The 20822-nt window shown below is 46.3% G+C and overlaps 1 protein-coding gene across 1 annotated transcript; it reads right to left on the bottom strand.

Annotated features, from left to right (window-relative positions):
* Positions 1-475: 475 nt before the first annotated feature.
* Ankrd35 (ankyrin repeat domain 35) lies at positions 476-17508 on the bottom strand. Its single transcript, XM_027956182.2, has 13 exons — positions 17470-17508; positions 11221-11351; positions 10356-10444; positions 9931-9995; positions 8358-8415; positions 8096-8166; positions 7682-7788; positions 6932-7116; positions 6344-6381; positions 4228-6174; positions 2366-2455; positions 2058-2123; positions 476-1154 (listed from the first exon to the last, which is right to left on the bottom strand). The coding sequence occupies exons 1-13, from the start codon at positions 17506-17508 to the stop codon at positions 1092-1094; spliced, it is 2949 nt and encodes a 982-aa protein (XP_027811983.2). The 3' UTR covers positions 476-1091.
* Between the last annotated feature and the right edge of the window lie 3314 nt (positions 17509-20822).

Genomic DNA, 20822 nt, shown 5'->3' with positions numbered 1-20822 from the left:
AATCCTAATGTATTACCTCTGATGGATTCTGGCTTATAATGTGTCAATGTAGGCTCATTACTTATAAAAAATATGCCACTTTAGTAAGGGATATTGACAATGTACATAGACTCTATATACATGTGAGACAGGGTACATATAGGAAATCTCTGTACATTCTGTTCAGTTTTGCCATGAACCTAAAAATGCTCTAAATATAAAGTCTGCTTTTAAAACTTGTTTTTAAAGGACAAAGGAATGAACAAGATTTCATCCCCCACCCCTTTAGACAGGAAAAAAAAAAAAAAAAAAAAAAAACAATGACACCCAGCATCATCCTGCCTCCTGCTTTATTTTCCATAGATACCCCTGGTTTCCACCCACACCTCTTGTCTCATCCTTGCTGATTCCAGGATGCATATTTTCAGGTCTGGGGGTCCGTTCGTCAGGAGAAGCCCCACCTGCACCACTCCTAATGGCCAACCCCCCCCCCACCACCACCACAGCTTGATAGATTCTCTGTAAACCAAGGATGCTCTTATTCCCTGAAAGAAGAAATTCAAGAATGAAATACACACACCTCCATGTCCTCGTCTCCTCCTCCCCATGTCAACATGCTAAAGGGAACCCTTATCTTTCTGGACTGAAGGAGAAAGTCACCTTCATAGAGGTGGGGAGAAGATAAGGGAATAACTGCTCTTTGAATGAAGGAGAAATTCTGGAATTTGTAGAGTCCTGCCCTAAATTTGACGCCACTGTTCCACTATTGGTCTTTCACTGGCATCTCCATACCCCAGACCTTAGGAGAGTCACCCAAGTTCTCTTTTCCATCTCCATTTCATAAGTCTGCCCCACACTCCACCTGCTCAGATTCCTGACTCCATCCAGTGATTTCCCACACTGTCTTCTCAAGTGTCCTTAACTCAAATGCTCTATGCTTCATAGAACTCTGCAGTGTCAGTCACCACAGGGGTAAAAGGAGACTCACCAATTCCTTTCCATAAGCCTCCTTTCCCAGTTCTTTTTTCCCAAGCTACATCCCTCTTCATCCTCGATCCACAACTCACAACAAAGAAATCCCATTCTCTCTGAGGGCACATAACAAGGCTGCCTCACTCCTCCTGTATGCTGAGGATTCGAAGTAGGATAGTGTACACATCCTGTTCCATGTAGCCCTGTAGGTAGCAGGAAAGACACAATGGAGATGGAGAACAGAAATCAGAGACACAGGTAAAGGAGGTGTTCTGTGGAATCTGTGTACAGTGGAATGCCATTTACTGGTTATCTTCACTTATAACTTTATCTTTTAAGCAGTCAACTTTTCCATAGTTGTCTCCTGCCTTCGTGGGAAGATACTGATGTCTATTTTCAGGATTGCTGTGAGGGTTACAACTATGATTGTGAAGCAAAGCACCTGCTACACATTCTACAGTGTTCCACTCTTCATAGTTATCATTCCTCATAAAGGAACAAGCCACCTAGCTTTTCCTACTTAATTAGGGCTAAGTAGCCTCAGGAGGAAACTGAATAGTGGTATCAGGGACAGGAAAAGGCTCTACAATGGATCAGGCAATTGAAAAGGGGTCGCAGGGGCTGGGGTGGTGGCTCAGTGGGGTAGATGACTTTCCTGGCATGTGTGAGGCACTGGGTTTGATCCTCAGCACCACATAAAAATGGGTAAACAAAAGAAAGGTATAAAAAATGTTGTATCTGTTTAAAAACTTTAAAAAAAAAAGAGACACAAATACCTCGCTTTTCTTTTCACATTCATGAACAATCTCTTTAAAAAAAATTTAGTTGTAGATGGGCACAATACCTTTATCTTATTTATTGATTTTTATATGGTGCTGAGGATCTAACCCAGAGCCTCACACATGCCAGGCAAGTACTCCATCACTGAGCCACGATCCCAGCCCCACATACAACCTTTATTGATCTGCCTAATGAGATCCAGAGATCTGGCAATGGATCCAGCTCTCTGAGAAACAGCAAAACTGTACAGGAACGAGAAGAGACCTCAAATGCAACATTCCCTACCAGCTTTGTGTCTGCCTCCCTCAAAACTCTACCATGCTCACCCGAGCAGCATTCAGCAGATGATTTCTGTAGGTGGAGATGACCTCTTCATGGTTTTTCTGGGAATCCTGGAAATGAGTATCAATGGGAAGTCATGTGCCCACCCTCTCAACACTCACCCAAGCCTAAGGAACAATAAAGGAAAATGGTCAGCTTTACTAGGTTAGCTCCCTTGGCCCATCGCTAGCTCAGTCTGGACCACTGCCTGGCTAGGCCTCTGCAGCTCTCAGAGTGTCTCCCACATACCCATCACTTCCACTGTCCACCCTCTTCTCTAGCAATATCCATTTTCCTGAGGGTCAAAACATACCTGCAACTGTAAGGCAAGGCGAGTATTTTCACCCCGAACTGCAAGAACCTCCTCTGAAAGCTGCTCCAACTTCTTCAACAACTCCTTGATCTGAGGCCAAAAGGAAAGAAAGGGAACCAGTAAGGACCAATTCATTTCTCTCCTCCTACCCCAATGCCACCGAGGAAAAGATCACCTCCTTTTACTGGATATTTAATATATGCCAGATACTTTTACACACATTGTCTCATTTATGCCCAATACAGCCTTTCTTCTGAAAAGAATGATACTTCAGAGGTAAATATTATTATCTACATTTTGTAGATAAGGAGGTTGAGTTTAGTAATTTGTCAAAATCATACAGCTACTAAGTGATAAAATCATGATTCGCATCAATATCTCTTTGATTCCATAGTTCATGTTCTTAACTCGGTACTGGATCCTAACCCACTTTGGCTATTGACACTTGATGAAAATGAAGATGAGTCCTTTGTGTCTCAGGAGGTAGAGACACAAATGCAGTTAATAGTAACCAGCAGTAATAGGCATGGTGATAGTAGGAATAGTAATAACTACTCTTTATTGAGTACTTACCATGTGCCAAAAATTATTCTGAGCATTTTAGATAAATACTTTATTTAATGTACTCCTCACAATTACACTATTATGAAGCTCATTTTGTAGAGGAGAACACTGGGGCTTAGAGATGTTAAATAATCTGCCTAAGATCAGATAACGATAAGGAGAGTTTTTTGTTTGTTTGCTGTTCTAGGGGTTGAACTCAGGGCCTTGTTCATGCTGGGCAAGTGCTCTACCACTGATCTACAACCCCAGCCTGAGTTTTTTTTTTTTTTTAAAAACTTTAATATTTATTTTTTAGTATTTGGCAGACACAACATCTTTGTCTGTATGTAGTGCTAAGGATCGAACCCGGGCCGCACGCATGCCAGGCGAGCGCGCTACCGCTTGAGCCACATCCCCAGCCCCCCCAGCCTGAGTTTTGAAACTGAAATTCAATCCAGACAATCTCAGTCTAGAGAGTCTTAACTACCATTGAACCATGTCCCCAGCCCTATTTTGTATTTTATTTAGAGTCAGGGTCTCACTGAGTTGCTTAGGCCTTGTTTTTGCTGAGGCTGGCTTTGAACTCCAGATCCTCCATTCTCAAACTCCCAGCCATTGGGATCACAGGCCTCCATGGTGCCTGGTTCCCCAGTCCTTTTTTTTTTTTAGTTGTCAATGGACCTTTATACGTGGTGCTAAGAATCAAACCCAGTGCCATTCACATGGTAGGCAAGAGCTTTACCACTGAGTACAACCCCGGCCCACCCCAGTCCTTTTCATATTTTATTTTGAAACAGAGTCTCACTAAATTGACGCTGGGTGGGTGGGTGGGGAGGGGGGGACTTGCAATCCTCCTCCGGACTCAGCCTCCCAGGTCGCTGGGATCACAGGAATGTGCCACTGCAACCCAATTTGTGAAAGAAACCATTTTGAAGTGGGAGGGAAGAACAGAGCTGAGGAAAACCTCAGCAAGCCATTAAACTATAAGGCTTCTTCCCAAGTTAATACACCGTTTAAGTCAAAATGCAAATCATCCGCGAGACTGCACAGGCCATCGATCCCCTGAGCACACTGTTTCAGAACCCTGAGTCCTGAATTCGAGTACCTAACCCACTTCTGTCTTCTGTATCTACCTTTCCTCACCTCCAATTTCAACTCCAACCCACTTAGTCCCGGGAAAGCATCATGTGGACCATGCAAAGGATCAGTGCTATGCTGGGGCTTCAGTCTGACCAAAGGCTTTAATCTGGATTCAGGTTAGCAAAGCCCCGAACTCACGGGAACTTTCCACGGTGCGCTCTGGTGGCCCAGCTGCTTACCTTGGCCTCCTGGTCCCGGCAAGCCCCAGTGAGATGCTCCACCTTCTCTTTCAGCTGCTCGGCTGCTGTCTCCAACTGCTCTGCGCGCGCGCGCGCCTCGCTGGCCTGGCGCTCCTGCTCAGAGGCCCGAGCCGCCAGGGCCTGGCTCCGGAGACGTTCCTCGGCCGCGGCGTCGCGCAGGCGCCCCATCTCGCGGCAGGCTGTGTTGTACTTGTGCAGGACAGCCTCCAGCTCCTGGCCCCGCGCCTTCTCGTGCTGCCGCAGGCTGGCCGCCTCCCGGGCCCGCAGCTCGGCCACCTCCTCGGTGGCTTGGTGCAGCAGCTGCTTCAGCTTCGCTATCTCCTGGCTCTTCCCGCTCATCGTGGCCTGAACCGCCCTTAGTTCCTCCTCCAACTTCCCCAAATCCTGCGCCAGAGCGGCCACTTGGGGGGACACTGGGACCTCGGAGAGGGCGCCCAGCTCTCTACTGGGGGTCGGGGATCCCCGCAGCTGCTGGTTTTCTGCCTCCAGCCGAGCCAGCTTGTGCTGGGCCTGGCGGTGCCTCTCCGCCAGGGTGCCGACGCAGACCCGCAGCTCCTCCAAGGGCTCCGAGCCTCTGGTCCGGGCCCTCCCCTGGCCCACCAGGTCCGGGGGCAGGCAGTCCCACAGACCTCGGAGGCCGCTGCTCTGGGAGGCCAGGTGCTTGCGCAGCTTCTCCGTGGCCTCCTTCTCCAGGGCCAGTTCATCCATCAGCAGCCCTACACTCCGCCGCAACTGCTGCAGCTGGACCTGCGCCTCGGGCTTAGGCATAAACTCCCGCTGCAGCCGCTGACTCAGGGACTGCAGCTCGCCCTGCAGTCGCTGCCGCTCGCGTCCCAGCTCCCCCAGCTCCTCCAGCAGGCTGCTGTTGCTCAGTCTCAGGGCCGACACCTCCTTCTCCAACTGCGCCTTGGCCAGGCCGCCTCCTGGGGCCTGCTCTCCTCCAGGGTCCCCCAGAGGCTCTCTGCGGGCCCCGGGAGCCTTCGTCTCCCCGTGGTGCTCTGTGAGGCACGCTGGGTCTGCCTTTGGGACACCCGTTCTGTCCTCCTGGGCAGGGCCCTCAGGTCTCACCTCTAGCCCTGCCTTGGCTCGGTCTAGCCTGACCAGCACCCTCTCCAGCCGCGCCTCCATTTTCTCCCAAGCAGCTGCTGCAGCCTCCTCGGCGCGGGGGGCTCCCAGGGCTCCCTCCAGAATGGGCCTTGACAAAGCCCCGCGGGCTGCGTCCTTTTCCCGCCACACTGCAGCCAGCTCCTCCCTTAGTTGGAGCAGGAGTTGGTTCATGGCTGCAGTACCCACTGGTTCAACCCCTGGGGCCTGGAGTCTCTCTCTCTGGCCAGCACACAGCTGGTTAGTGTGATCAGGGCCAAGGATCTGTCCCTGACTGGTGGTCAGTTGCTGTCCTGTGGCTTTCCCAATGACCTCAGACATTGGGCTCCGGGCTGACCCCTGTTCTGGTTGAGACCTTCCATGGACTTCATTCTGGATCTCTTCTGGGGTTGACTCTTCAACCCTTTTGGGAGCCAATGGGTTTGCTGTGGCTGCTGCCTGCTGCTGCTTTAACTCTTGTATACACTCAGCCAGCAAGTCCAGGGGACGGCCCTGCTCCATACCATCCCCTCCTCCGGGCCAGAGAGTAGCGCTCTGTCCTCCTGAAACTCCAAGCTCGTGGGAGAGGAAGCCTAACTCCTGCACCTGCTCTCTAATCTGGTTCTCCAGGCCCAAGTAGGCTGCTGCTTGAGCCTTGCACTCTTCTGTCTTTCTCACCAGCTCCTGCTCCAACTGAGAAACTTTCCTCCGCTCCTCTTCATATTTCCATATCCATTCTTCTAAGCACGGGTCTTCATCCTCCTCTTCCTCCTGTTCCTCCTCAGGCTCTGCTCTCCATGAGCTCTTAGGTGGAGAACCCACCTGGGGCTCAGATGGAGAGGCCTAGGTCAAAAATAGAACAGTGAAGTGAAGCCAAGCAGCTCACCCAGCCCCGGAGGGCTTTCTTCTCCTAGAACATCTTGTCTTGATGCCCAAGGACATTTAGGAGAGGGTCCCAGTGGGATGACCTGGGGTGGGTCAGAAGCCAAAGGGAGGACATGTAGGGTCTTACCTGGGAGGCAAGATCTGGGTGTAGAACCAGCCCCTGACCTATAAGAAAAGACATGGGGCAAATGAGAGACGAGAGAGCTGTAGGCTGCTAACCCACACATTATCTCAGACTTTCTCCGAAATGAGCCGCCCTGCAGTGTGATGACCCTTAACACAGGTCTTCCCAGTGCCAGGAGCTACCTGGTTCAACAGGTCCCTAACTATCAGCAACTTTAGTTTCTGATCCCAGAGATAGAGCCACTCCTTCATTTTGTTCACTCATTTATTTATTGACCACTCTGCCAGGAACTGTTATAGGCAGTAGGACCTCAATGATGAGGAAAATAGAGGGGTTGACAGTCTAGTAGGAAAGAGGGATATTGATCAGCAAATCATACCAATGAATGTACAATTCCTGTATTAAGGTATTTATGATTGTGCTTTTAGGAATATGGGGTTATCTCATAGTAGTAGCAATAAATAAGTAAACTCTCAAAGTGGCAATTGTTTTTCAGATGGATTACTTCCATGGGAACAAATGAGATACCAAGAAGTTTCTTTGATTCTTTGGCTATTGAGCAGAATCTTGAAATCACAAAAGGGCTTTTACCTCCCTGCCGGCGCCGGTGCCAGGCCTGCCGCAGCAGCCCCCACAGTGCCTTGTCCTGAGTGTGCAGAGCATAATGCAGAGCATCATGCCCCGTTCTGTCCACTGCCCCTGCATCTGCTCCATGGCTCAGGAGCAGTTCAGCCACCTCAGCACTGCCCTTCTCACAGGCCAGGATCAGAGCAGATCTGTAGGTGAAGAGGAATCTGAGCATAGGCTTTCTCTGTGGAATCCAGGAGTCCTGGTTCCAGAAATCCCACTCACAGGGTGAGCTATCACTCAGTCGGGTAAGAACAAGATACCAACCTTAGCCAATGACGAAGCACTGGGTAAGGTCAGAACTTTTAAAACGTCATTTCTAGGAGCTACAGCATCAGAAAGCAAGGGGTCAATTCAAAGGGCTCCATTTTTAGCTGTTTTATATAGTATAAAGGTTCTGGATAAAATTTTTTTTTGGAAAAAAGGATCACATTTTTCAGAAGATAGCTTGAGAAGCAGTACATTAAACCAATAGCTCCAGAGGCATCCATTCCAGTTCTGGGATCATTTATGCGAGGAAGATGGTCATGGAAGCAGGCAGAGCTCTTCTAAACCATCACTAGGGAAGGAGATTCCCAAGGACAGAGAGCACACTGCCCTCTTCTTCTATAACACAGATGGACACACGCACACATACTCACACACACTATGCCCATTGACTCCTTTCTAGATTCAGGGTCTAGAAATTGGCATGAGAAGCTGGGGAAGGCTCACTTGTCATCCTTGTCTGTGACATTAACTCGGGCACCTCTCTGCAGCAGCTGCGAGCAGATAGCTGCGTGACCACCCAGCGATGCAATCATCAGGGGTGTACGTCCATCCTGCACAGATGGTGGGAAGGGGGTTTATAAGGAGCCAGGAAGAGTCATGGGCTCCACACAATCCTCCCAATGGCCCTCTCTCCCACCCCTTCAGGAAAAAGTCCAGGTCTCAGGGCTAAATACCCGCTTTCAAAGAGTTAAAAACCCTCCAAAAGATAAGGCTTTAACTTCTCTGTGAGGAAGAGGAGGAGAAAGAATGTAGCAGAGTAGTAGTGTACAATATGGGTCATGGAATGTAACCAATCCAGCTCAGAAAGAAAAGCAGTCTCCCAGGCAGAACATCACCCACCTGCCATCTGATACTTACGTTATCCAACACATCCAGGAAGGCTTCGTGGTCACATAGCAGAAGCACACTTGAGGCACAGCCAGAGGAGGCTGCGGAGGTGGAGGGATGATTGGGTTAAGGTGAAATATGAAGGACATCTACATAGAACATGACCCTACTTTCCCTCCGACCATTCCAGCAGTTGGCCCTGGCTGCCCTTCCCACCAAATGTCATCCTCTCCTCCCCTTTCCCGCCCTACAGTTCCTGCAACCCTGTTCCCACCAGTTCCCCAGCACACACCTGCCCAGTGTAAGGGACTACGGTTTTCTGCATCCACAGCATCTTCATTAGCACCATGCTGCAAATAGCCACAAAGGGAAGCAGCATGGAGCTTGGTGTTAACATCCTCATCCCACACCCTCTACTGGGCCACCAACTTCTATCTTAATATGGGGAAGGCAACTATTAGTCAAGCTCAGTGTATTCTTTTTTTTTTTTTTTTTTTTGATACCAGGAATTGAATCCAGGGGCACATAACCACTGAGCCACATCCTCAGCCCTTTTTCTTTTTTATTTTGAGATAGGGCCTCGCTAAGATGCTAAGGCTGGCTTTGAACTTATGATTCTCCTGCCTTAGCCCCCCCGCCCCAGTCATTGGTATTATATATATGTTTGGCAAGTCTATTCCTTTTGTGTGTTTGTGGCAGGGGGGCACTGGAGCTCAAACTCAGAAGTGCTCCACCATTAAGCTATACACCCCCGAGTCATTTATTTACTTATTTATTTATTTCGGCAGTGCTGGGGATTTAACCCAAGGGTGCTCTACCACTTATCTACATCCCCAGCCCTTTTTATTTTATTCTGATACATGGTCTCACTAAGATGCAGAAGCTGGCCTCAAACTTGCAATCCTCCTGCCTCAGCCTCCTGAATTGCTGATACTACAGGTGAGCATCACCATGCCTGGCAAGCCCAGTATATTCCTTGCAGATTCCTTGGATTTTAACCCTAGTTCCTGAATACAGAGCCTAAGAAAAATTAGATGCTAGGTAATAAACATGCTAGGGAAAATGACACCCAAATTCATATTCATGGATGGTACTTAAGGATCATAACTGTGAGATTTGGAACAAGTTAAGAAGAACAAAAGCAAAGCAGCCATATGCTCAATGGTTGAGCCTTTTGCACTTTGGGGACTTGTTAGAGTCTGTAAACAAGTCAGGATGGTGCCTGGAAAATGTTAGAGTCTATAAACAAGTCTGGATGGCGCCTGGCAAAATGCCAGAGGGAGTGGTTTGAGAAGTAACAAAAGCGAGCCATTAAGTGTGGAGATTCCTGATTGGTTGACTGCTGTATCTAGTTTATGCTAATTAGATAAGCTGTGTGGAATGTATAAATACTGCTCCTGTCCTGCAATAAACGGCTCCCTCTCCTGCTGTATCAATCTACACAAGTTGTTCGTCACCCCCCGGTTATTTTGCTGCAGCCGGACTGCGGCAGGGACTCACTTATAAGTTGTCTGCATGTCATTTCACATGTGTATCTCTCTTTATACAACTGGATTATAAACTCCTCAAACACAGACAGTAGGACCTTGGCTTAATTTGAACATGACTGCCCTCCTTCCACCTGCCTGTCATTGTAGCAATTAGTTTCTGCAGTCTAGGCTGGCTTTGAACTTGTACCACCTCAAGGGAAGTATCAAGCTGGTATCTATTAAATAAAAGTTTGTGGATAAATGATCATCAGTTCTCTTACTGGGGCTGAGGGAGGTCAATTTAGCTAACTATTTCTTGTAACTACAAAACAAAGTTAGGAGGCTCTGGGTCCATCTCTTCCCTTCACAGGAGTAGTATTAAGAGATCGCTCTTACCTGAAGCAGGACCTTGACACACTGTGGCTGGCAAGAGATGGTAGCCAAATGTAGGGCAGTGCTTCCTGGAAAAAGAAAGAGGGAGAGAAGAAGGGTGGGTGGCCCCATACATGCAGATGACTCATAGGGAGGGAAGGAAGGGACGCACAGATAATCAGAGGGAGATTAGAGAGAGAAGCTCTCAGCCACATGGGGCCAGAAATTCCTGTTCCCCAAGCACTCTGTACCTACGATGAGGGTGAGAATGGGGGTAAGGTGTGCTCAGCTTCTGGGAGGGAGATGCCTGCAGGGATACAGGCTAAGGCTCACTGAGAAGAGAAGCAAGGGTCTACAGTTGGAACCTCCAGCAGGGACCAGCAATGGCCCCCACTGCTGCTATAAAAGGGACAAGCCAGCAGTATGGTCAAGTGCTCAGTCTAACTCACCATCCTCGTTCTTGCTGTTGATGTTAGCCCCATTTGCAAGAAGTATAGTCAGACACTCTGTCAGTCCTTTGGAGGCTGCCAGATGAAACCTGCCAGAATCAAAGCCAAAGGCACAGGATGAAAGGACCAGGGGATGAAGAGGGGGAGAATCTTAAAAAAACACTGCTTGCTACACTTCCTACCTCAAGTCAATTCCAAAAGCACAGAGGGAAGCTCCCCTAGCCTGACTTCTTGAGAAAGACAAGGCCATATGGCTTTAGTCATAAAATCAGGAAGCTAGAGGCAAAGCTGGAACTAAGAACTATAGGTCTCAAGGAATCTCAAGCTATTGCAGGGGTATGCAGGGGACTCATAGTGACGGGCCTCTCTGAGCACAGAACCCTTAGTGGAAACCAAAGCATTACAGAAAGAATCTGCCAGAGCAGAGCAGAAGGCTGGACATTTGAAGCCATTTGAGGCAGCAACAAGGGGTGACATTTCCCATATTCTAATCACTCCCTCGGGTCCTGTGGCTCCCATGGCTACCACTTCATTCCTAATTTCCCAAGGATACACACCCTCCTACTTGTGCAATGAAGAAACCACCTATTTAGCATATTAGTTTTCTGTTTGTTTAATGAGCTTCGTATCCTTCTCAAGTCAGTGTTGTCACTGTGGGTTGTGAGGTGGATGGAGCTCAGGAGTGATATCTTCTTCCCTCTCTTTGTGCTGCATTTGATACCAAAGGTTTAATGATATGCTTACTAACTATGACCACAAAAAGGGCTTTGAAGTTGTAGGCATTTCCTGGTCCTACATCATATTAGGGTTTGGGGCTTTCAAAAGGAACCGTGTACTAGGGGTGGGATCAAGAGGACTTACTTACGGGGACTGGCCGTTTGAGTTTAGCTTGGTGGGTCGGGCAGACTTCCTGGAGGCCAGGGCAGCCACGCGTCCCACATCCCCCCTCTGTACCGCCTCCAGCAGTTTCTGATCACGACGGTTCCATCTCTCCACCTGGTCCAAAACCACAAATTGTGTGAACATGGAGGATGGGGATGGTGTGGAAAAAGATAGTTTTATGCCAACTAAGGCAAAAGAAAAATCTCCACAGTCCTTTCACTGTTTCACAACCATTCGGCCTAGACCATTTGGTTCTTAGGTGGGCCAACTAAGTACTAACCAACTCATATGCTACCAATAAGTATTGGCAGTACTGCCAGCCCTGAACCTAGAGGTCACTGGGCCACTGACTGAATTAAAAATTATCTGTGGGGCTGGGGATGTGGCTCAAGTGGTAATGCGCTGGACCACATAAAAATAAAATAAGGATGTTGTGTCCACCAAAAACTGAAAAATAAAAAAAAAAAAATTATCTGTGAGTGCTGAACATATCGTATTTCAAGTGTCTTCTTATTTTTTTTCCCCCCAATTATTTTCTTTCTGTACTTGGGATTGAACCCAGGGATCTGTACCATTGAACTATATCCCCAATCTTTTTTTTTTTTTTTTTAATTTTGAGCCAAGGTCTCTCTAAGTTGCTTAGGCTGGCTTTGAACTTGCACCACCTGCCTCAGCCTCCAGAGTAGCTGGGATTACAGGTGTGCCCCACCACACCTGTAAGAGTCACTATGATTATTGTTGCTAGGTGCCTAGCCTCAAAGCAATGCTAGCAATGATTCCTTTTCCTTTTGGTCTCTAGGTCTTGGTGAAGAAAACTGCACCCACTTGACCACTTATGACTGGGCTCACACTGCCTCTCACCTCTTCCTGCTATTCTGAATTTTGTCCTTAGTTGCTAGAGAAGTAAATCAAGACACCTAGCATCACATCACAGCTAGGAGTCCAAAAAACTAACAATACTATCTCTACCCATTGGCCCCCCAATTGGGAGGGAAATCACAAGAGTTTCTATTTTCCTAACATAACTATTTATGCACTTCTCTTTCCCTTCCATGGAAATAATAACCAAAAGGAAAAAACAGGGCCTTAGCTATTTTTGAGGAGACAGCAAGAGGAAGAGGCAGAAGACTCCCCTCCTCCTCCCTTTGAACCCTCCCAGTCTCCCTGGCAGGGAGCAGCTGTCCCGGGCAGCAGCCACACCTGAGCACGCATTGTTCTACCATTCCAGCTTGAGTTTTTCGGGTGGAGGAGTAATTACAATAATTGAAGTGTCACAGGGAGTGAAAGGGAAAAACTATGTAAAAGCACCTCAGACTGAAAGCACAGAAAGCCTTGTTTGGTCTAGAAACAGGAAAGGAAAGGAAGAAGGGATGAATATGCTATAAAGGGTCCCAAATGAATATCTTGTCAGCCAGACTGTTTGGGATCTGGTTCAGCTACATTCTTGGCTTTGTGACCTAGAGCAAACTATTAAACACCTCTAACCTGTTTCCTCGTCTATAAAATGTAGGAAATAATAACTACCTCATCATGTTGTGAGTATTAAATAAGGTAAAGTATATAAAATCTCTTTGTAAACTGTAGAGAGCCATATAAATGTATGGCATCCTTAAAATAAAACAGGAAGTAGTGAGAAAGTATTGGTAGCATATTGCATTTTATAAGGTACAACCTCTACAAGAAAGAGGTAACAGGAGGAGGTAAAGAAAAATAAGGTCTGTGGAAGCCCAATAATACATTTTCAAATATTGTTTATATAGCCAGGGCAAATTGTTAATCAACAACAGGAAAGATTTAGGTGTGCAAACCATAAAACTGTCTAGGGTAGATGAATTCAGAGGTCATACTCCTGTACAACACTCGTAACTCCTCATGGTCCTTTCAAGTGATATTTCAATTTCCAGGGGTATCTCAATATTCCTGGAAAATAGGGCTGATATTTGTTTTTATTTCATCTCTTTGACAGAAGAAGAATCAAAAGCACCATGAGGTCAGATAAATTTCCAGGATCACACAAAAGAGGGCTAAAATTGGGATTAAAACCCAGACTACCTAATGCCCAATCCTATTCTCACCACGAGACCATACTACTACTGAGCTATGGAAAAAGGTTCAATTTGTTTCCAGAGAAGTTTAATTATTTCTCAGACTAGCTCCAAGGCAAGCCACCCACCCTCATATGCTATTCCTTTTATGGAGAAAAGTCTCCAAACAGGTCAATTCTCCAACGACAAAATAAGCAAAATGACTTCTCCACATACTAACAGACTCTCATGTAAGAATACATTTTCCAGTACCCCTTGGGGACCAGGACAAGCCTGGAAAACAGAGAACTGGTCCATGCCTTCACCACACAGGGCTGCCATCAGCTGACCTCCCCCTGAAGTTCTCTGTTTAAAGTCTTGATTCTAACACTTTCTGTCTTTGTGAATGTTAGGCACATAAGAACTTCTTTGAACCTCAGTTTTCTGATGATTGAACGACATATAAAGCGCCTTTCCAGGTGTGTTGACACACGCCTGTAATCACAGCTACTCCTGAGGCAAAAGGATCACAAGTTTGATGCTAGCCTGTTTCAAAATTTAAAAAACAAAATTGGGGATGGGACAACTCAGGGAGGCTTTACCTCTAAGCTACATCCCCATCTTTTTTTTTTTTTTTTGAGACAGGATCTAAGTTTGCTTAGAGCCTTGCTAAATTGCTAAGGCTAAACTTAAACTTGAGATCCTCCTGCCTCAGCCTCCAGAGTCATCGGGATTATAGATGTGTACAACTGCCCCCAGCTCACAATTTAAAAAAAAAAAATTAAAGGACTGAGGATGTAACTAAATTTGCCCTTTTGTTCAAACCCCAGTACTGTCAAACAAAAACATATAAACCTTCTATCTCTGTGTCTGCCACATAGTAGGTTGACAATAAAAGTTAATTCCAATCCTCATCCTTCCTAGCTTTGCTGGACATAGAATTCTCCAGCTAGGGGAAAGGAGGAAGGCATCTTGCTTATATCAGCCAAAGAACAGCCAGGCTGTATAGATGGTAAAGGTGGTTTTGTTTGTTTTTAGTTTTTTTTTAATTTCTTTTTTCTTTCTTTTTTTTTTTTGGAGAAAGGGTCTCCAGGCTGGCCTTGAACTTGGAATCCTCCTGTCTCAGCCTTCCAAGTTGCTGAGATTACAGGCATGTGACACTGTCCCTGGTGATAAAAATGATAAAGGTGTATTTCCAGCAAGGTAGACACTTTCTTTCCAGTTAGATAGTGCTAAATATACTCAACTGACTTTTTTTCTGGGGGTACTAGGATTGCCTCATAGGTGCTGGGCAAGCAATCTACCACTGAACCACATCCTGAGTTTCAATTCACTTTCTAAAATCTCATTATTCTAAGAGTCTTAAATGGGTGGAAATTCTTCATGTCTAAACCTCTGCAGAGCTGGAATAATAAAGGACAAAAGAAGGATGAGTCCATTGCTCACCTTAGCATCTTGGAAAGGAAACACTGGATTATCATCAACCCCAAGGGAACAATCACCAAATTAATCAGTAGACTAATAACAAGGAAAAGCTTTGTTGTTTCTGTATCTGAGATTAGGGGAAATTTTGTAGGAGTCATCGTACTCTCTCCTGTCTCTGACTGTGAACCTGTAAGCACCCTGTCAGGATGGAAGCACACCAATAGGTAGTATAAGAGAAAGAGAGTGGCTACTGCTGCAGAACAGGTGAATGGAAATGGAAAGACTGCCTGTAAGGCATCAGGACCTGCCTCTCAATATTTAAATGCAACAGAAATTCCTCTACTCTGATTCAGGATCAGAAGTTTAAAGTTATTCTCTGTTCTACTTCTTGGTCTGCTTCCTACCTAGGCAGAATAAGCTCAAATGTAAGATACCCTCTATTTGACTACAATAAAATGAGACTACAGGAGATGGATTTTTGCTTGTTTGTTTTGCTTCCTATATAGGGGATAATATAAATTAATTTAAAGATGATCACAGATTTTTCAGAACTTACCTCAGACTAAGAACACAGGGCTCTGCCCCTGGATTCAGTGGTATGTATAAGTTGGGATAGGGAGGGGCAGTCTTCAGGCAAGACTTGGAAAAGCCAGGCTTTTGGAGTGACCAGGAAGATTGTCACATCATTTCTCTGATAAATAGGTCTGGCATGGCTAGCTACCCAGAGGAGTGGAGGAAATTATGGGAAGTTCGTGGAAGCTTTGTGAGGAAATAATATGCTGCTGAAACTGACCTATTTTCAAAGCTTTCTGCAATCCCAGTCTAAGGAAAAAGTTTTCCTTCCAGTTAAATAGTTCTAAATTCCCCAATTTAGCTCCTATGATTTCATTGTACCAAGATCTTGTTTTACTAAGAAGAGTTTAGAATGGTTTAGACATTTCTCACAGCCAAACCTCTGTAGAACTAGAGTCAAGAAGGAAAAAGGAATGGTTCTAAATCCCAAGTTCTGGACCATTACTCATTCTAGCACCTTGGAAAGGAGACACTGCCCAAGGATTGAAGAATCAGGAAGAATGCTGGGTTTCCCCATTCCTAAAGAAACAGCAAACTCCACAAACCAGAAAAGGGAAGGGCGATGTTGAGGACTTTGGTATCTAGGGAAGAGTCTACATGAATAAGAAAATCATTGTGAGTTAAGACAGAGTTTGGATAGCCTCAGTTTCTGGTGCCTATAATCACAAATGTCTTTTTCTTTTTTTTTTTTTGTATTGGAGATTGAATCTAGGGCCTCTCATAAGTAAGCACTCTACCACTAAGCTATATCTGCAGTTCTTTTGGTAACTACCTTTTGACTAGTTTATCAGTATGTGGAAACTTAGTGGAGAAGCAAATGCAAATGGGACAAGGACAGGCCTCAACAAAGTTCCTACTTTTGCCTCATAGCTTTCTTTCAGAATTCTGTGGTCTGCCCATGCAGAAAGAGTGAGCTAACTGAGCATTTCTCATATTTGCTTTTAAACGACAACACTAAATCAAGGTAACTAAGCAATATTACTCCAAGTAGCTGGCTAATTCACTTCTGATTTATAACCCCAACCTCCACAAGAAAGTCCATCCCCAGATAGGGGGTCTTTCTGTAAGAGATCATTAGCGATCTCTTCTGAGCTACTACTTTCTGCAGTCTTCTTCCTTCTGCTTTGTTCTGGGGGAACACAGAATGACTTCTGTCGTGGATTCTCATGATGATCCACCCTAACCTCCTCCCTTCTCCTCTCCTTTCAACATCACTTTCTCAAATTCAATCAAAGGAAACAAGGAATACAAGACCTAAACAACTGGATGAGGGTTCAGAACAAAGGAAGAGTCTAGAGAGAACTGGGAAGAAAGCTTTTGACTGACCCCAAGAATCAGTCTGATATCCAGACACTGCAGTGAACTAGAGGGTGGATTCTGCAGGCAACTCACCCAGTCCCTTGGGGAGCAGCCAGGCAACTGTGCGTCCTCTGGCAGTGCCTGACAGGCTGGCTAGACTGCAAGATTAACCCACAAGTGAGCGGACAGAAGGTGGTCCAGGCAAAAGAGGGAGAAGTGGGACTGGGTGACCACTGGGCAAAATGGGAAAAGGGGGGGAACAGAGGCTGCTGTTGTGGGAGCACCAATTGGAAAGAGGTTTGGAGTGATGTTTGAAGTTCAGTAGTGCTAATAAGAAAATGGCAGTGGAAGTGGCATGGGGTGGAATGAAGGCAAGGAGAGAGGAGACTGTGAAGAAGGGCTAGGGAAAATGCAGCTTGTTGGGATGACAGAAAACACTATGGACGGGCCACCTGGCAGGGCAGGAACATGAGAACTGGGAAGGGATGGACAGTGAAAGTCTTGGATAAGAATTAGGGTGGTTGAATGAAGTCAAGGGCTGGGCAGGGACCGGATCAGATACTTGTGGGTGGTTTGATACTGAGAGACAGAGTAGAGGTAGAACTTGGGAAGGGGACAGGACTGCAGAAGTTGGGGGTGTAGATGCTAGGAGGACAAGAAAGGGGCTAAGGAAAAGAACCTTGGGTACAGCCGAGGTTAAGAAGGCAAGATGGAGGCTGGGGAACAGGTTATAAATGACCTCCACTAAGTTAAGTTAGCAAGGCTAGTGGGCTGCATTGCGGTTTCGGGGTCTCTGGAAAGACCGATGAAGAGATAAGGAAAGACGATGAAGCCTGGAGATGGGATTCAGGACTACTGTCAACACAGGGCTTGGACCCCAGCCCCATACTCCCCACGTTTTTGGTACCTACCGCCACTTGTGAACTGGAGCAGGAGAAGATGCGCTTCATGGCCGGGGCCAGGGCCACAGAGGGGACGGGGACGCGTGGAGAGCCGGGCCACAGGTTCCCAAACCCACCGGACTCGGCTGCGGCTGCTCGAAAGACAGCTGTCAAAAAGCAGAGAGGGCCCCGCCTCAGGCCCCGCCCCGGCCCCGCCCCGGCCCCGCTCAATCGGAGGCCCGAAGTGGGAGGCTGGGTCGCCAGCCCCGCCCCGGCCCCGCCCCACGCCCCTGCAGAGGGAGAAAGCCCGCAGTCTCCGGCGGCGACAGGGGCCGGCTCTCCAGCCTCCCCTCAGTCTGAGCCCGCCCACTCCCCCGCTCCGACCTGCTCCATCCGAGAAGGAACCCCGCGGACAACGGCTGAAAGTCCCCTCGGGCCCCGCCCACCTCCGTTCCGGGATGTGGCTCCGCCCCAAGCCCCGCCCCGGCCCCGCCCCGAGATCGCGCGCTACTGCAGCCGGAGCTCGGTCCCGCTTCTCTGGGTGGCCTTGGCTCTTGCCTACTGCCTGCTTTAACCCTAGTGACGGCGCTTTATTAGATCCAAAGACCTTTGTCAGTTATTCTGCTTCGCTTCCCCCCCCAAACTCCAGCCCCAAAGAGGATTTAAAGAGAGCAGTTTGAAACAGGAGGAGGTTGTAGTGCTAAGCAGAGGACTGAGCACGGATAAAGTGGCCCACTGCACCTGGGGACAAAACCCGAGGGAAAGGGGATCACGCTCAATTTCAGAATTAGGAAAGGATAAGAAGAAATTTTTTATTTTTTAAGTATTCCCTTTCCGGAACAATTATCTTCCCTATTTCCACGACCCTTAAATTCAGATTTCAGTAATTCTTGCTTGAACAATCAATCGGGCGCAACCACCTGGTCTTCCCAGCTCTCTTAACTCCCTCATGTGGCTCCAGCAAACCCGCTGTGAAAACCTAAAGAACACCTGGGGACAGAAGTCAGTGGTGGAGCTTGCCAGAGGCCCTGAGTTTGATCCCCACCACAGCGCCAAAGGAAATGTGTGTGTGTGTGGTCTGGGTAATGAACCCAGGGGCCCTCTACCACCAAGCTACATCCCCCCTCCCTTCCCACTGTCTTTCTTTCTCTCTTAATTTTGAGACAGGGTCTAAGTTGCCAAGGCTGTCCCTGAACTTGTGATCTTCCTGCCTCAGCCTTCTATATCTCTGAGATTAGGTTACAAATGCATGCCACCAGACTCTCAAAGAGAAAAATTCTTAATGTGGCTTGAAAGCTCTTCCAAAGCAGGACTGTCTCTTCATCCTCAGTGTCTTCTCTCATTACTTTTACAAAAGAGCCCAAACTCAAACTGCTTTAATTTACTACAATTCACTTTGCAGCTGGCAATTAATCCTCCCCAAAATCCCCTCTCATTCAGTGAGGCCCCAGGTAAAGTTTCTGTTTTTGTTTTTTTTTTCAGTTAAGTTTTCCCTTAAAATCCTGCTACATTGTCCAACAAAGTATGCCTCTTGTATGTAACATACTCCTACTACTTAATGGTATACTAAAGTACTCTATTAATCATAAAGAATAAAATATTGAGGATAAAGGATTAGATGAACCAATATTCAAAAAAATCTACTTTCCTTCGGAGGCTCATTGGTGGTTAAGACGTAAGGAAATCTGTTAACATAAGTAGACTTCAGTTCCAGTCCCAGACTCCATGAAGGTTGATCAAGTTAGAGCCAATAAGAAGTGCAGGGAGGGGCTGGGGTTGTGGCTCAGAGGTAGAGTGCTCACTTAGCTTGTGTGAGGCACTGGGTTCAATCCTCAGCACCACATAAAAATAAAGATGTTGTGTCCATGTATAACTAAAAAATAAATATTAAAAAAAAAAGAAGTGAAGGGAGGGTCATCATGGACTATACTCTTACAAAATAACCCACAAATGCAGATGGTTTCCCTCCCTAAAAGGCCAGTTAGGCCACCTGATCTCTATAAGGCCATTAAATGCACATGTTCTTGGGGATACTAAAACTCTGGGAGTCTCAAGAGGAGTCTAGAAGACACCTAGACATATAAAGAAATAAAATAGATCTGATTTCTTTCTTTTTTGGTCCTGGGGATTGAATTCAGGGGCACTTAACCACAGAATCACATTCCCAGTCTGTTTAAATATTTTGTTTAGAGACAGGGCTTCACTAAGTTGCCTAGGGCCTCGATAAATTGCTGAGGCTGGCTTTGAACTCATGATCCTCCTGCACCAGTCTCCCAAACTGCTAGGATTACAAGTATGTACCACCATACCTGGAATAGATTTGATTTCTACTATTAGAACCTTAGGCTAATCAGTTAATGATCACTTTTGAGGGCTCAGAAACATTTGAAAGGGGTGAGGCATAGAAAAGATTTAGTGGAAGAAGATAACAGCACATAGAAGAAACAAATCTTCAGGGTCCGGGAAAGAATCACCAGAACAGGAGTATCACTTGGTGCTTCAGTGTACTTTCTTACTAAATCCTCATAACACATGATAAAGTAGATTATTTTATAATGAAACTTTTTTTTCAGCACTGAGGACTGAATCCACAGACGTCTTACCACTGAGCTACATCCTCAATCCTTTTAAACATTTTTTAAAATATTGAGACAGGGTCTTGCTAAATTGTGGAGGCTGCCTTTTAACTTACTATCCTCCTGTCTCAGATTCTGGAGTCATTGGGTTTACAAGAGAGAGCCATGGTGCCCGATATATAACAAAATATTTTTATAATTATAGTTACCATTTTTGAGCACTTACTATATGCTCACTTTTCTTGAACAATCTCACAACCCTAATACATTTAAAGGAGAGAAGTTAAACCTGTTGTAAGACAAACAGGTTTTAAGCAGTATAACCTGGATTTAAATCCAAATCTGTTTTCATTCCCAACCACTGTACTACACAGACTTTTATTGTTATCTTAGCCTGAAGGAAGTTATAATTTGGTTAAGGCCCGAAGCTAATAAATAGCAGACCTGGGGTTTCACTCTATGCCTCCATGCTTTCCAAACCTACACACTTTAGACTCTATGGTCACTTAAGTAGGTGAGAATTTCAGGAGGCCAGAGCAATCTCCAGTGAGAGAATCACGAAGAATATTCAGACTATTTCATAACTTTGCCTTCCAGGGACTCTACTATATATACAAGGTCTCAGGCAAACCAGTAATTTACTTTTCATTATTCCTGAGCAGTCCATATCCTAGGGAACTCAAATTGAGCCAGAAATCACCTGATACTGAACTTTATTTATTCTGACCACCTGAAACATTGTCCACCCTGCTGGGAAACAATGTTCAGGAGTGTCCCTGTCTATAGCAGACAAGAGACATGCCAAAA

The sequence above is a fragment of the Marmota flaviventris genome, chromosome 10 (genome assembly GCF_047511675.1).
Source record: "Marmota flaviventris isolate mMarFla1 chromosome 10, mMarFla1.hap1, whole genome shotgun sequence".
Lineage (NCBI taxonomy): Eukaryota > Metazoa > Chordata > Mammalia > Rodentia > Sciuridae > Marmota > Marmota flaviventris.
This window is presented reverse-complemented; position numbering and strand designations above follow the sequence as displayed.